Source organism: Pollicipes pollicipes, unplaced genomic scaffold (assembly GCF_011947565.3).
Source record: "Pollicipes pollicipes isolate AB1234 unplaced genomic scaffold, Ppol_2.1 Scaffold_3087;HRSCAF=3621_pilon_pilon_pilon, whole genome shotgun sequence".
In the NCBI taxonomy this organism is placed as follows: Eukaryota; Metazoa; Arthropoda; class Thecostraca; order Pollicipedomorpha; family Pollicipedidae; genus Pollicipes; species Pollicipes pollicipes.
In genome coordinates, this window is record NW_023596225.1 from 11,605,954 (window position 1) to 11,619,486 (window position 13,533).

The 13,533-nt window shown below is 60.3% G+C and overlaps 1 protein-coding gene across 3 annotated transcripts in view; it reads left to right on the top strand.

Moving 5' to 3' along the window:
- Positions 1–13,533, top strand: part of LOC119090437 (adenosylhomocysteinase-like 1) — a 90,220-nt gene that overhangs the window by 52,212 nt on the left and 24,475 nt on the right. For 2 of the 3 annotated variants that reach the window (XM_037213241.1, XM_037213242.1), the window contains exons 4-5: positions 10,635–10,781; positions 12,395–12,495. In XM_037213241.1, coding sequence (XP_037069136.1) covers positions 10,635–10,781; positions 12,395–12,495 — 248 coding nt within the window. Of the gene's footprint in view, positions 1–515; positions 634–10,634; positions 10,782–12,394; positions 12,496–13,533 lie in introns of all 3 variants that reach the window. The other variant, XM_037213244.1, reaches the window with a different exon arrangement.

Below are 13,533 nucleotides of genomic sequence, written 5' to 3' on the forward strand. Positions count from 1 at the left end.
CACCTGCATGGCTGGCTGCCGTCCAGATGGTGCCCTGGCTGCGATGCGCGATTTTACTGGCGCCAGTCTGAACCTGTCAGCGCTGGCTTGCCCGCGCCACAAGATGAAGTATGCGGCGGCATAGGTTCAACGACGCGTTCGCCGCTCACAATAGCGTGACCCTGATGCGGTTCTGGGATCTGGCGCCTGTAATGCCGACCTGGACCGACCGCTGGCGGGCTGGGCTGGCGTGGGAGTGCTGGCCAGGAGGGACGGGCCTGGGGTGGGGGTGGGTCAGCAGCAGGTGGGTGGGAGATCCGGCGGGGGCGGGGCTGGTGCAGCAGCAGGTGGGGCTGGAGGGCCAAGCGGACGAGGAACGCCCGGCGGCCGGGCGGGGATGGAGGGGCGACTGGGTGGGGGTAGAGAGGCGGCCGGCCTGGGCTGGAGGGCCGGTCGAATGGCGCCCGCCCACCCTTCGCGGCGCGGGGGCGGCGCCGCCGGTCGGGCGGGGCTGACGGCGCCACTGTCTCCGGCAGATCCAGCTCACATCTGGCTTCAACAAACGCTCGAACGTGCGTCGCTTCTCGCTGCCGATCACGCCGGTGCGGCGCGAGGGCCGGCGCGCCTCCACCGTCTCGGTGGCCTCCGACACGTGTAAGACGCCGGGCCGCGCGCGCCGGCCCCGGCGCGGGCTTGCGTTGTCCGTCCTGGTTGTTCGCCCAGCTGCGATGTCCCCTGATGTGCTGACTGGGAGATGTGCTAGAATAGGGGGTTTAAGTGAGGTTCATGGCATTCTCCAATTCCCGTAAAGGAGTAAAGTCTTCAAACTCGTGTCAGATCGACTTATTTCAATAATTTGAGAGTGTCCGGGTGAAAGCCAGATCGGGGTAGTTCATAACTGAACAAGCTAAACAAGCTGAAAGACCAGCACGCCCTCGCTGGCATCACACATGCATCAACGCGAAACAGGCTCCGAAGCCAGAAGCTGCTTCCAGCGTTTGCCTTTGTGACGACACCTTAACGTTACCTAGGGTGACCAGAGGCCGATTTGTGACCAGAATGACGTGGGATTCATCGGGTCATCATGAGTTCACGGCTCGTGAAAACACTCGATCAGGAAGCGGCTGGAGGACAAAGAACGCCAGTCCGCAGCTCTGTGGCGTCATTTCGACGTGACTCAGGTATAAATTAGAAAATAGGTTTGCTATACTCAGGTCGGCCACAGTTTTGGTGCAAGTTGACCAACTTTTGCAACTTAGCTTTGGCCAACGTAACCAAATTTCTCAACATTTTTTGAAAGCGCTGCTAGTGTCGCGTGGTTCCCACAGTCACACAGACACACAGACACAGAGACGCAATCTGTCTCGAACATTTTTTTGAGAGCGCTGCAAATTGCAGATGGCTCACACGGTTTGGTCCGGAGTTGTGGCGAAGTACAGACACGTACGGGCACGGAAGCGTCCCCTAGGAAAACAGCTGGTTAAGCAATAGGCGTGTGATCTTGCAAGAACAAATTTATGCTGTTTCTCACGTATGCTATGTAGTATCTGCAAACCAGGCTGACTTATGGCCTCAAAGCCTACAGCACGATGTTTAAGTGGGCTCTGCGGTAGAAACTGCAGCAAAAAAGTCACCAGCATTGTTTAAACGTAAGACCGGCGCAGGAAGTGCTCTGCTTCGGCTGAGACCAGTCGGTTTCTAATTTAAGAGTACGTACACTCTGGCCTTGTTACATTTTACCTAGGGGCCTCACCACTCACACCCCCTCCCCGTCTGGCGATCCGTGACCTGAGCTGACCTGACCTGGCCGGGCCGGGTCAGCCGCAGCTGGCCACGGTGGCCGTGACCGTGGCTGGCTCGGCCCGGGTCGCCGGCACCGCGCCCTCCGCCGCTGTAGCTTCGCTGGCCTGCGGCCGGCGGACCGCCTCGCTCCGGCCCTGCGGCCAGGCTCGTGTCGACTGCTTGGAGTGGTCTGCGTCCGCGGCTGCTGTGGGTGACCCCGCGCTGTTGTGATGGCGTCGTGTGGGTGGTTTTTGTAAGCGCTTCCTGTTATTTCGGGTGAGTTGCGCCCCTGCTTCGAAAGGTCACGGCGGTGGCAGCTGTGGGCACCACTATCTTAGAGTGTCGCTCCGTGAAAGGCTTTTATGAATCAGGGTCTGTTGACTCGTTGCAATCGCCTGAACCCGTCTTTTTAAGGAACAGAAACGTACCACAACGCAGTGATTTGTAGCACCGACTGTTGTTCACATTCACCATTTTGAGGGTTGCCACATGACGTGGCGACGTATGAGTTCATGGCCTGGCTAAGGATGCAATGGACCAGAGATGCGACATCAGCTGAGGATGCTTCTGTTTCAGAAATTGCACGGGCCATGCTGCTTATTGCACTCTCCCATTGGTACTGCTCATAACAATAGGTACTCACATTGATGTAAGCTACATTTGTGCAATCAAGGCGTGGCGTTTGAACCGCAGAGTGCGTCACAGCAAGCATTTTCAGCTGCACGGACTGGAGCTCCTCGAGGATGCTATGCGACCTTTGCCAGCGTGCTGCTTGACAGTTTTCTGTTCTCGCGTGTCAGATGCCTCTGAGCTCTCAGCGCGCTCTGTGAATTAAAATGAGGATTGCGAAGCCTGGCTTGAGCGGGAATAGTTGTGAGGGAGCGTATCATTTGTGATGGAGGAGTTGCTGGGACATTGCTTTACTAGTTGCTGGGACATTGCTAGAGGAGGCTGGAACGGTGCAACCAAGCGCGAGCTTGCAATCTTAGGGCAATCTTGAACGGCATGTGTTGGAAAACATTAGTTCGCTTCTCAGGTTGAACTTTTATTCGCGCTGAACGCAATTCAGTTTAAAACACATGTTACGAACGTTTTGCAGTCGGGATACGTTGGCGGTTAATGACAAAATACTGCAATTGGATTGGGTAGTAGCTTCAAGTGCGGCGAACATCAGGTATTTTTCCAAGTAGTTAACCTGTGTGCTGCGGGGTCACTGTCATGGAGCGCGAGTAAATTGTCTTATGGACTGCATGGAGCGCCGGTGGCCTCATCGCCAGAACAGCACGTCGCGAAAAAGGCCAACCTGCCGTCCGGCCGTGCGCGATTCTGAGCTGGGCGGCAGCGGGCGGCGGCGGGCCGGCGGCAGCGGGCGGCGGCGGGCCAGCGACAGCGGGCGGCGGCGGCAGTGGCAGCGGGCGGTGGCGGGCTAGCGGCAGCGAGCCGGCGGCAGTGGGCGGCGGCGGGGTAGCGGCAGCGGGCCGGCAGCAGCGGGCGGCGGCGGGCAGTGGTGGGCCAGCGACAGCGGGCGAGGCGGGACGGTGGCAGCGGGCGGTAGCGGGCGGCGGCGGGCCAGCGACAGCGGGCGGTGGGCGGGCCGGCGGCAGCGGGCCGGCGGCAGCTGGCGGCGGCGGGTTAGCGGCAGCGGACGGCGCCGTGCCCAGCGCGTGTGACCGGGTGCCGTCAGCCGGCAGCGTTTCACCGCCATCGACCGCTGTTGGGCGGCCTTGGTCCGCCGCTGGCCGCCTCCGAGCGCGCAGGGCCGACGCCGGCCTGGGCCGACCGAGCGGCGGGCCCGGCGGCTGGGGACCTGACGCCTCCACGGCGGCTAGGGATCTCCATGCGCCGGGGCTCGGGGTCGCCGGTAGACCGAGCGGCGGGCCTGGTGGCTGGGGACCTGACGCCTCCACGGCGGCTGGGGATCTCCACGCGCCGGGGCTCGGGGTCGCCGGTAGACCGGGTTGGGTCGCCGGTAGACCGGGCGCAGCTACTCTGGGACCGCACCGCTTTGCACATTGCACACAAGGTGTCCCAACTTACCGCCTTCGTTGAAGTAATGCTTCTCGAAGCGTTGCATCGCCAGTCCGTGTTGTATGTATACAGCGGCTATGTCAGAGCTCGCGGGGCCGACAGCTTGGCTGGGCCGGATACGAAATGGGGTTTACCGGTGTGCATCGAGGAAGGGTTCCGAGGATCGCAGCGGTCGGCAGGGCGGTTAGCGGAGATGAAGCCCTGACACGACCCTCACTCTGTGCGCTGCCTGTGTAGGGCCGCCCGGTGGTCGCTCGGACAGCCGGAACTGAAGGCCTTCAAAGGCCTCTGCAGCACGCACGTCACCTGTGCGTTGGCCCCGTCCCTGGGAAGCCGAGTCAGCCGCAGGCCACAGGTGTCGTCCGGAGCTGGGGGGCTGAAGCCCCCACCCCTGGGAAGCCGAGTCAGCCGCCGGCGACAGGTGTCGTCCGGAGCTGGGGGGCTCGAGCCCCCACCCCTGGGAAGCCGAGTCAGCCGCCGGCGACAGGTGTCGTCCGGAGCTGGGGGGCTCGAGCCCCCACCCCTGGGAAGCCGAGTCAGCCGCCGGCGACAGGTGTCGTCCGGAGCTGGGGCGCTGGAGCCGCTGGCCCGTTAAAGCGTTGTGTGTGATGGAGCAGACAGGCTTGCCATCGCCAATAGTATGGAAATAGCCGAGACTGCTGGTGCTGTTGTACTCTGGCTTATGTTTGGCATCGATCTGCCCGGCCGCTATTTGTTCCGGCGTGCGTAATAGGCCGGCGTGAGCGCGGCGGCCGTGCCTTTGGCCGGACGGGCGGCAAGAGCGCCGCTGACGGGGTGACGGTGTGCGGTGCGGCGCCGTGGAAGCCGTGCGGCGGCGGCAATAACGGCGCGCCCGCGCTAGACTAAACCATGCCGATCAATGCTGTGTAGGAAGCTAGCATAGGCAAACATAACTGATGGGTCTCGGACGCCACTCTGGTCGAGGAGGAGGCAATAAGACAAGCCGTGGCATCGCCTGGACGGTCAGGCGAGGCCGCTGCCAACGGCCCGGGAACTCGAGATGGTCGGTATGTGGAGTCAGCGTGCTCGGGTTGCGCTTTGTTTGCTTTCTTGTGCCCCCCCCCCCCCCCCCTGTCGTGCTCCAGCGCGTCAACGTCGTCCGAGGGGTTGGTGAACATAGGCGTTCGTAATGCCGTGGCGCTTCATTACTGTTATGGTGTCATTGTGCTCGTTTGGTAACCAATGGGGTCGAAATCCAATCCAGATCTGAATTGGAGTTGTCTCGTAGGATCGATTCCTCAGGCAAATGTTAAGTCGAAGGTGAAATCGAATGTTAAATCAAAGTTGAACTAATTTGTAGCGATATAAATAAATGAAATGGCTATGAATACCAGTGAGATGCAACATATATAGCATGACTTTGTTACATTAAATTAAATGTTCAAACGCGGTTAGGCCATTTTCTTAGGCTGCGCTCGTCAACTGTCGTTCTATGTCTATGTCTGACTAACCACAGCCATTCGGACAGCGTATATGACAAGGAAGGGATTTGGGCACCACGTGCTAGTCTCGTTGCCTTCCTTCCAAAATGTATGTAGCGCGTCAATTTATGTAATCTAATAACTCGGCCAAATGAGTCAGTCAAATCTGTGTAGTGGACGCTTGGTGTCCATTACCTTCAGAAGGCCTTCAGCAAATGAAGGCAATGGTTCATTTCCCTTTGGCATCATTTCTATTGAATGAATGGATTTCTTTTGTACTTGGGGCTGCACAACTTGGTGTGGAGTGTATGCCTTTTTCGCGTCTCGCTTAAGCCGTCCTAAAAGGCGTACAGATGCTCAAGATTGAGTTTCTTGTGCAGCAGACTTGTGTCCGACTCGAGCTGATTCATGGGTCGGCTCGTGCGTTCGGGATGAGTCGTGAGCTGATTCATGGATCGGCTCGTGCGTTCGGGATGAGTCGTGAGCTGATTCATGGGTCGGCTCGTGCGTTCGGGATGAGTCGTGAGCTGATTCATGGATCGGCTCGTGCGTTCGGGATGAGTCGTGAGTTGATTCATGGGTCGGCTCGTGCGTTCGGGATGAGTCGTGGGCCGATTCATGGATCGGCTCGTGCGTTCGGGATGAGTCGTGAGCTGATTCATGGGTCGGCTCGTGCGTTCGGGATGAGTCGTGGGCCGATTCATGGATCGGCTCGTGCGTTCGGGATGAGTCGTGAGCCGAGTCGACTCACCAGGAGAAATGCCGCTTTGAGTCATGAGCTGAACCACATTCTTGGTAGATTGCATGAGCTGAATCGTGAACTGATCATTGCTTACAGTGTTGTGTCAGTGAGTCATACGACTCAAATGAAAATGGTCATATGAGTGAATATAACATGCCTAAACAGATGGTATCATTTGAGATTACTAACATGAACAGCATGCAGCAATAGTTATGAAGCCTTTTGCAAAATAAACACAACGTTTGATATTGAAGTTAAAGCAGCAAACACGATATTGTTGATCGTGAACTAAAGTTTGCCAAATCTCAGCCAGTAACCAGAGGATATGTCACCAGAGGATATAGCATATGGTACAGACATCCTAAATTATGATATTCTATGCCAAAATAAGTTAAAGGTTGTTTGCTGCCAGTGAAACCCAAGAGTTGATAAAAGAGCTAAGAAAAGAGCTAAGAAAAAAGTCGAGTTGACTGCAAGTATGCTGTGCACGAATGGAATCATAGGTACATTAGGCGAATGTCCTGCCCTGCGTTACTTTAATTTACTAAAGCTTGTTGACCGCGTTCGACGCCCGGCGCCACGCTGTTAGGCCAAGCCTGATGGAGCGCATGACGTCTGGTTACTCCCTGCTCGTCGCGGGCGTGTGTGCCGTCAGGTAGCACGTGTCCCGTGAGACTGACGTCGCCCGCGGGCTGCCGCTCCCGCTGCCGGCTCTTGGTATGCGTCTCTGGCTGGGCGGGCACGCCTGGGGTCTGATTGACCTGCAGCCTCCGCCGCGACCGGGCCACACGTAATGCCATGATCACGTGCCGCGAATAGCCGAAGCACGGGCGACGCCGTATTCCGCGGGGATGGGGCTGCCCCGCCGACGGCCGACTGCCGGTCAGAGCCGGGGTGCACGGCGCGCCTCCGCCCGACTGACGGTCAGAGCCGGGGTGCACGGCCCGCCTCCGCCCGACTGACGGTCAGAGCCGGGGTGCACGGCCCGCCTCCGCCCGACTGACGGTCAGAGCCGGGGTGCACGGCCCGCCTCCGCCCGACTGACGGTCAGAGCCGGGGTGCACGGCCCGCCTCCACCCAACTGCCGGTCAGTGCTGGGGTGCACGGGCGGCCTCCACCCAACTGCCGGTCAGAGCCGGGGTGCACGGCGCGCCTCCGCCCGACTGCCGGTTCAGAGCCGGGGTGCACGGCCCGCCTCCACCCGACTGACGGTCAGAGCCGGGGTGCACGGCGCGCCTCCGCCCGACTGCCGGTCAGAGCCGGGGTGCACGGCGCGCCTCCGCCCGACTGCCGGTCAGAGCCGGGGTGCACGGCCCGCCTCCACCCGACTGACGGTCAGAGCCGGGGTGCACGGCGCGCCTCCGCCCGACTGACGGTCAGAGCCGGGGTGCACGGCCCGCCTCCACCCGACTGACGGTCAGAGCCGGGGTGCACGGCGCGCCTCCGCCCGACTGACGGTCAGAGCCGGGGTGCACGGCCCGCCTCCACCCGACTGCCGGTCAGAGCCGGGGTGCACGGCCCGCCTCCACCCAACTGCCGGTCAGAGCCGGGGTGCACGGGCGGCCTCCACCCAACTGCCGGTCAGAGCCGGGGTGCACGGCCCGCCTCCACCCAACTGCCGGTCAGAGCCGGGGGGCACGGGCGGCCTCCGCCCGACTGACGGTCAGAACTGGGGGAGGGAGGGGGCACGGCCCGCCTCCGCCCGACTGCCGGTCAGAGCCAGGGGGCACGGCCCGTCTCCACCCGACTGACAGTCAGAACTGGGGGAGGGAGGGGGCACGGCCCGCCTCCGCCCGACTGCCGGTCAGAGCCGGGGGGCACGGCCCGCCTCCACCCGACTGACAGTCAGAACTGGGGGAGGGAGGGGGCACGGCCCGCCTCCGCCCGACTGCCGGTCAGAGCCGGGGGGCACGGCCCGCCTCCACCCGACTGCCGGTCAGTGCTGGGGGAGGGAGGGGGCACGGCCCGCCTCCGCCCGACTGCCGGTCTGATGTGCCGGTGAGCAGGCTGGCGCGGTCGTCGGGTGCCGCCGCCGCCCACTCTGCTGATGCAGCAGCCGGCTACCAGAGACGTGATCGGCGCCGCGCTGCCGTAGGTCGCTTCTTCTGAGCCGGCCGATCACTCTCTGGGGCTCGCTGAGTGGACCGTCCGCGAAAATAACGGCGGCGCGGCGCGGAATGCTTTAAGAGAGAATCTGAGACTGTCAGCAGTGAGAGTCACAGCCATTTACTTTCTTGGCATTGGGATGTCTCGAAATGATCTGTAGTCAGCTGGCAACGACATGACTGAAGGCGAGCGCTGACAACTTGATGGTCGCATGCTAAAGTAAGAATTTGTCGCCAATGAACCTAGAAAGGGCTGTTCCGGGATTCTAGAAGTAAGGTGATAAAAAGCCTGCTTCCAGCAGTGGAAGCCGCAGAACCGTTCGGCAATGGGTTGCGTGCGTCTGGAATAAGCCTGTGAAGAGTATCGGACGTTCAAAATATTTTTGTAGAGCGGGTTCCGGCGAATTTTCGGCGTAGGCGCCGGTGATTCTGATGTGGTGGAGCTGTGCTGACCACCCGCTGCGTGATGGCTGGCTGCGGGTGCGCGGCGCTCCGGCACGGCATGCGTGGGCGCGGGGCTCGTGCCGGCTGCAGACCGATGGGACTGCGCTCCGGAGAGCCTTGGCTCGAGTCCCGGAGGTGGTCAGCTTCTGTGCCCGACCCCAGCCGCGGTGGTCGGCTGCCGACTGGTGTCGGCTGCCAACTGGTGTCAGCTGCCGACAGCTGCCGGCTGGTGACTGGAAGTGTCAGCCTGGCACGGGACAGGGCGGTCGGAGCGGCCGGCGCCTGGCGAGACGTGATAAAAAACGACCCGGCCAACCTGACCCTTGTGAGGCACAAAGACGGCAGAACAAGTAATCCGTTGAACTGAGAGAATGTTTCTTAGATTGTGGACTTTACCTTGTTCTCTACGCATCACGCACTATAAGTCCTACGCCGCCCATGCGGAGCGTCCAGAGACCTTTCTGAAGGAGAACGGTAAGAACGCGGTGGTCGTTGGAGGCTGTGCTGGGCAGTAAACGGCAGCACGAAGTTGAGAATGGTAAGAACGCGTTGGTCGTTGGAGGCTATGCTGGGCAGTATGCAGCAGCACGGAGTTGAGAATGGTAAGAACGCATTGGTCGTTGGAGGCTACGCTGGGCAATATACGGCAGCACGGAGTTGACACGATACGGACGTTACGGCTAAGCCTGGACGGACGCCGAAGTTGCGCAGCGACAAGCGTGTGGCTTGTGCGGCGCTGTCGCCATAGCACGATACAGGAGGGATCCCGCTTGGGGCGGCCGGGGTCGACGAACATGATGGTTCAGATGCAGGCTGACACTGGTCCGTGCCGACCAAAGCCGTCTGAAGGTAAGGGTTGAGACCAACACACCCTGGCGTGTGAGAAGCTCCTGTCAGGAGCCCTGTCGGCCAGTGGCCGCCGTCACCACCGACCGATATCTGCGTAACCCAATGTTAATAGTTGCCGCGGCCTGTGCCATACTAATTAATCTGGCGCGCTGCGCCAGCCCGCTGGCTGCTGTGGCTCAGCGGCGCACGCTCACAGCTTGTTTTTGGACCGGCGGGTGCTGTGTTTTTGGCCTGCGCTTGTAGCCAGATCATCGCTGAGTTAATGGCGTCCTTCGCAACGGCTCGTAAATAGCGCTCGGCGCTTATGTCGGCTGTTGTTTGTCGTGGGTCCCCGCCACCTCGGCGCTTTGGTCGGCTGTTGTTTGTCGTGGGTCCCCGCCACCTCGGCGCTTATGTCGGCTGTTAGTCGTGGGTCCCCGCCACCTCGGCACTTTGGTCTGCTGTTGTTTGTCGTGGGTCCCCGCCACCTCGGCGCTTTGGTCGGCTGTTGTTTGTCGTGGGTCCCCGCCACCTCGGCGCTTTGGTCGGCTGTTGTTTGTCGTGGGTCCCCGCCACCTCGGCGCTTTGGTCGGCTGTTGTTTGTCGTGGGTCCCCGCCACCTTGGCGCTTATGTCGGCTGTTGTTTGTCGTGGGTCCCCGCCACCTCGGCGCTTTGGTCGGCTGTTGTCTGTCGTGGGGCCCCGCTACCTCAGCGACGTCGCTCTGCTGTCCTGCGCGCGCGACGCGTTACTCGCGCTTCTCTGTGTTCGTGGTGTTCGTGTTCGTCCGCCACTCCGCTGACTGATCGGACACGAGTGATTGCAGGGTCGCCACGGTACTTGTTCCGACGGCTCGTCACCGTTCTGCCCATCCGCCTAACGAATGCTTGACCTGCTCGTTCCCGTGCAATGTCTATTGTGTTTTCCTCTCGTGCATCTCCTTCGGCTTTCTCTTTCTGACTCGGTCTGATGGTCCACCGGCGCCGCGGCGCTCGTGTCAGATGACGTGGTCGATGGTCTTGATTCGCGGTAGATGGCGACGTATATGTCGATGTGGGATGTCGGTTGTTGGTGTGCATGTCGCCATCATTGCTGTCACTGTCGATGTAAGTGTCAGTAGCTGATTGTTAACATCCGCACCGCCGTCGGTCTCGTCGAGATCACTGTCGATACCGATGTCAGTGTCAGTTGTCGGCTGTCGTCGCCGCTGTCGTCGGCCCCGTCGCCGTCCGGCGCCGCTGTCGTGGGGTGGCCAGGCGCGTGACCCGTCCCTGGTGTGTCGCAGCCTCCTACACGGGCAGCAGCTCGGACGAGGATGACGTCTCTCCCCGCGAAAAGACCCAGGCGGCCGCTGACGGCTTCAGCGACTTCTGCATCAGGAACATCCAGCAGGCGGCGTTCGGCCGGCGCGAGATCGAGATCGCCGAGCAAGGTGAGCCGACGCCGCCGGCGCCGCGTTGGCGACCTCGGGCCAGAGGCGGACCGTGTCGGGCGGCGGTGACTGCTTTGGTGGGGCCGGGCTTCCGAACGTTGAGCGGGGTACGGGGTCGTGGTAAACGAATGAAGCAGCTCCAAGCATAAAATCTCCGAGAATAAAGATTAGACCCTAGTGTGAAATTGTTCGACAGAGCCGCGTAGCGAGTTAATCCCAGATGACGGCTATTGATCATTCGTTTGGATCTCGCCGATGCTTCTCTCTCTCACTCTCTCTCTCTCTCACCCTCTCTGTCTCTCACCCTCTATGTCTCTCACCCTCTCTGTCTCTCACCCTCTGTCTCTCACCCTCCCTGTCTCTCACCCTCTGTCTCTCACCCTCCCTGTCTCTCACCCTCCCTGTCTCTCACCCTCTCTGTCTCGCACCCTCTCTGTCTCGCACCCCCTCTATCTCGCACCCTCTCTGTCTCGCACCCTCTCTGTGTCCACCCTCTCTGTCTCCACCCTCTCTGTCTCTACCCTCTCTGTCTCCACCTCTCTGTCTCCACCCTCTCTGTCTCCACCCTCTCTGTCTCCACCCTCTCTGTCTCTGTCTCTGTCTCTGTCTCTGTCTCTGTCTCTTCTGTCTCTGTCTCTGTCTCTGTCTCTCTGTCTCTGTCTCTGTCCTCTGTCTCTGTCTCTGTCTCTGTCTCTGTCTCTGTCTCTGTCTCTGTCTCTGTCTCTGTCTCTGTCTCTGTCTCTGTCTCTGTCTCTGTCTCTGTCTCTGTCTCTGTCTCTGTCTGCTCTGTCTCTGTCTCTGTCTCTGTCTCTGTCTCTGTCTCTGTCTCTGTCTCTGCTCTGTCTCTGTCTCTGTCTCTGTCTCTGTCTCGTCTCTGTCTCTGTCTCTGTCTCTGGTCTCTGTCTCTGTCTCTGTCTCTGTCTCTGTCTCTGTCTCTGTCTCTGTCTCTGTCTCTGTCTCTCTGTCTCTGTCTCTGTCTCTGTCTGTCCTGTCTCTGTCTCGTCTCTGTCTCTGTCTCTCTCGTCTCTGTCTGTCTCTGTCTCTGTCTCTGTCTCTGTCTCTCTGTCTCTGTCTCTGTCTCTGTCTCTGTCTCTGTCTCTGTCCTCTGTCTTGTCCTGTCTCTGTCTCTGTCTCTGTCTCTGTCCTCTGTCTCTGTCTCTGTCTCTGTCCTCTGTCTCTGTCTCTGTCTCTGTCTCTGTCTCTGTCTCTGTCTCTGTCTCTGTCTCTGTCTCTCTCTGTCTCTCCTCTGTCTCTGTCTCTGTCTCGTCTCGTCTCTGTCTCTGTCTCTGTCTCTTCTGTCCTCTGTCTCTGTCTCTGTCTCTCTCTCTCTCTCTCTCTCTCTCTCTCTCTCTCTCTCTCTCTCTCTCTCTCTCTCTCTCTCTCTCTCTCTCTCTCTCTTCTCTCTCTCTCTCTCTCTCTCTCTCTCTCTCTCCTCTCTCTCTCTCTCTCTCTCTCTCCTCTGTGATACTTCTGGGCGAAATGCAAGCGCATTTAGACCGTCATTTTTACCCAGCGGCTGCCTCCTTCAGGACGCAGCGACCCCGTAGACCAAGGTGTTGCGCGTGGGGAGAGCACGTGGCGTGCGCAGTCCTGACGTGTGCCGTGTCTGACAGAGATGCCGGGGATCATGGCGCTGAGAAGGCGGGCGGCCGACGACAAGCCGCTCCGGGGCGCTAAGGTGGTCGGCTGCACTCACATCAACGCCCAGACGGCGGTCAGTGGCGCTACTAGCCGAGCTCACGCTTGCCGTGGCGCTTGGGGACGGGGAGGAGGTCTGCCGTGGCGGGTGTAGACTGGGGCGGGGTCCGTCGTGGCGGGTGAGGCTGGGACGGGGCTCGCCGTGGCGGGTGGGGACGGGAACGGGGCATGCTGCCCGGGCCGCGACCGGGTAGCTGCCGGCCTACCGGCGGCGGCCGTGTTAGCGAGCCCACCTGGTCGGCCGGGCGCCAACAGCGCGTGCTGGTCACCGGCGCTCGGCCCTGCCGCCCAGCTGGCCTGCGGGCCCCGCACCAGGGGCCGAGGCCGGCGCTCGGCAGCAGGCGCCGGCCGGCCTCGGCGAGCAGGCGCCGGCCGCCCTCCGGTTCATGGCGAGCAGGCGCCGGCTGGCCTCCGGCTCATGCCCGAGTCGGCATCCGCAGGCCACGACAAAACGGGTGTGGTAAGCTGAAATCTTGCAGAGCTGTTTTTAGTCACGTGAATGATAATTATGATTAATGAATATTAATGATATACATTTACTGTGTAGATTCAGTCCGAGGCCTGTGAATTAAAGGGACTGTTCCACATTACAAGATATCATGGCAAGAAGCAGATATGATAGAAAACGCTCATTTATGATTGTTTGAGTGCTCTCAAGGGCAAAAGACTGCTTTAAACAACACGATATCACTAATTTGTAAAGATCGATCTGGTTACGTCATCGTTTTTATGAGGGCAGAGTCGCTGCCAGTTGCCGCATCAGAGTCGCCGCTGTAGCGGACGACGTGACTCAATTGTAGTACTTCCATACACTGGAAGGTGGCGGTAGTGTATGTTCGTAAATTTGACAAACGAGCTCATGTAGAGGTCTGGTGACCCGGACTGATGCTGGCCGGCGCCCCTCCGTTGGTGTCGGCCGGTGGCGGCAGACCGGGCTGGTGACCCGGGCTGATTCTGGCCGGCGCTCCTCCGTTGGTGTCTGCCGGTGGCGGCAGACCGGGTTGGTGACCCGCACTGATGCTGGCCGGCGCCCCTCCGTTGGTGTCGGCCGGTG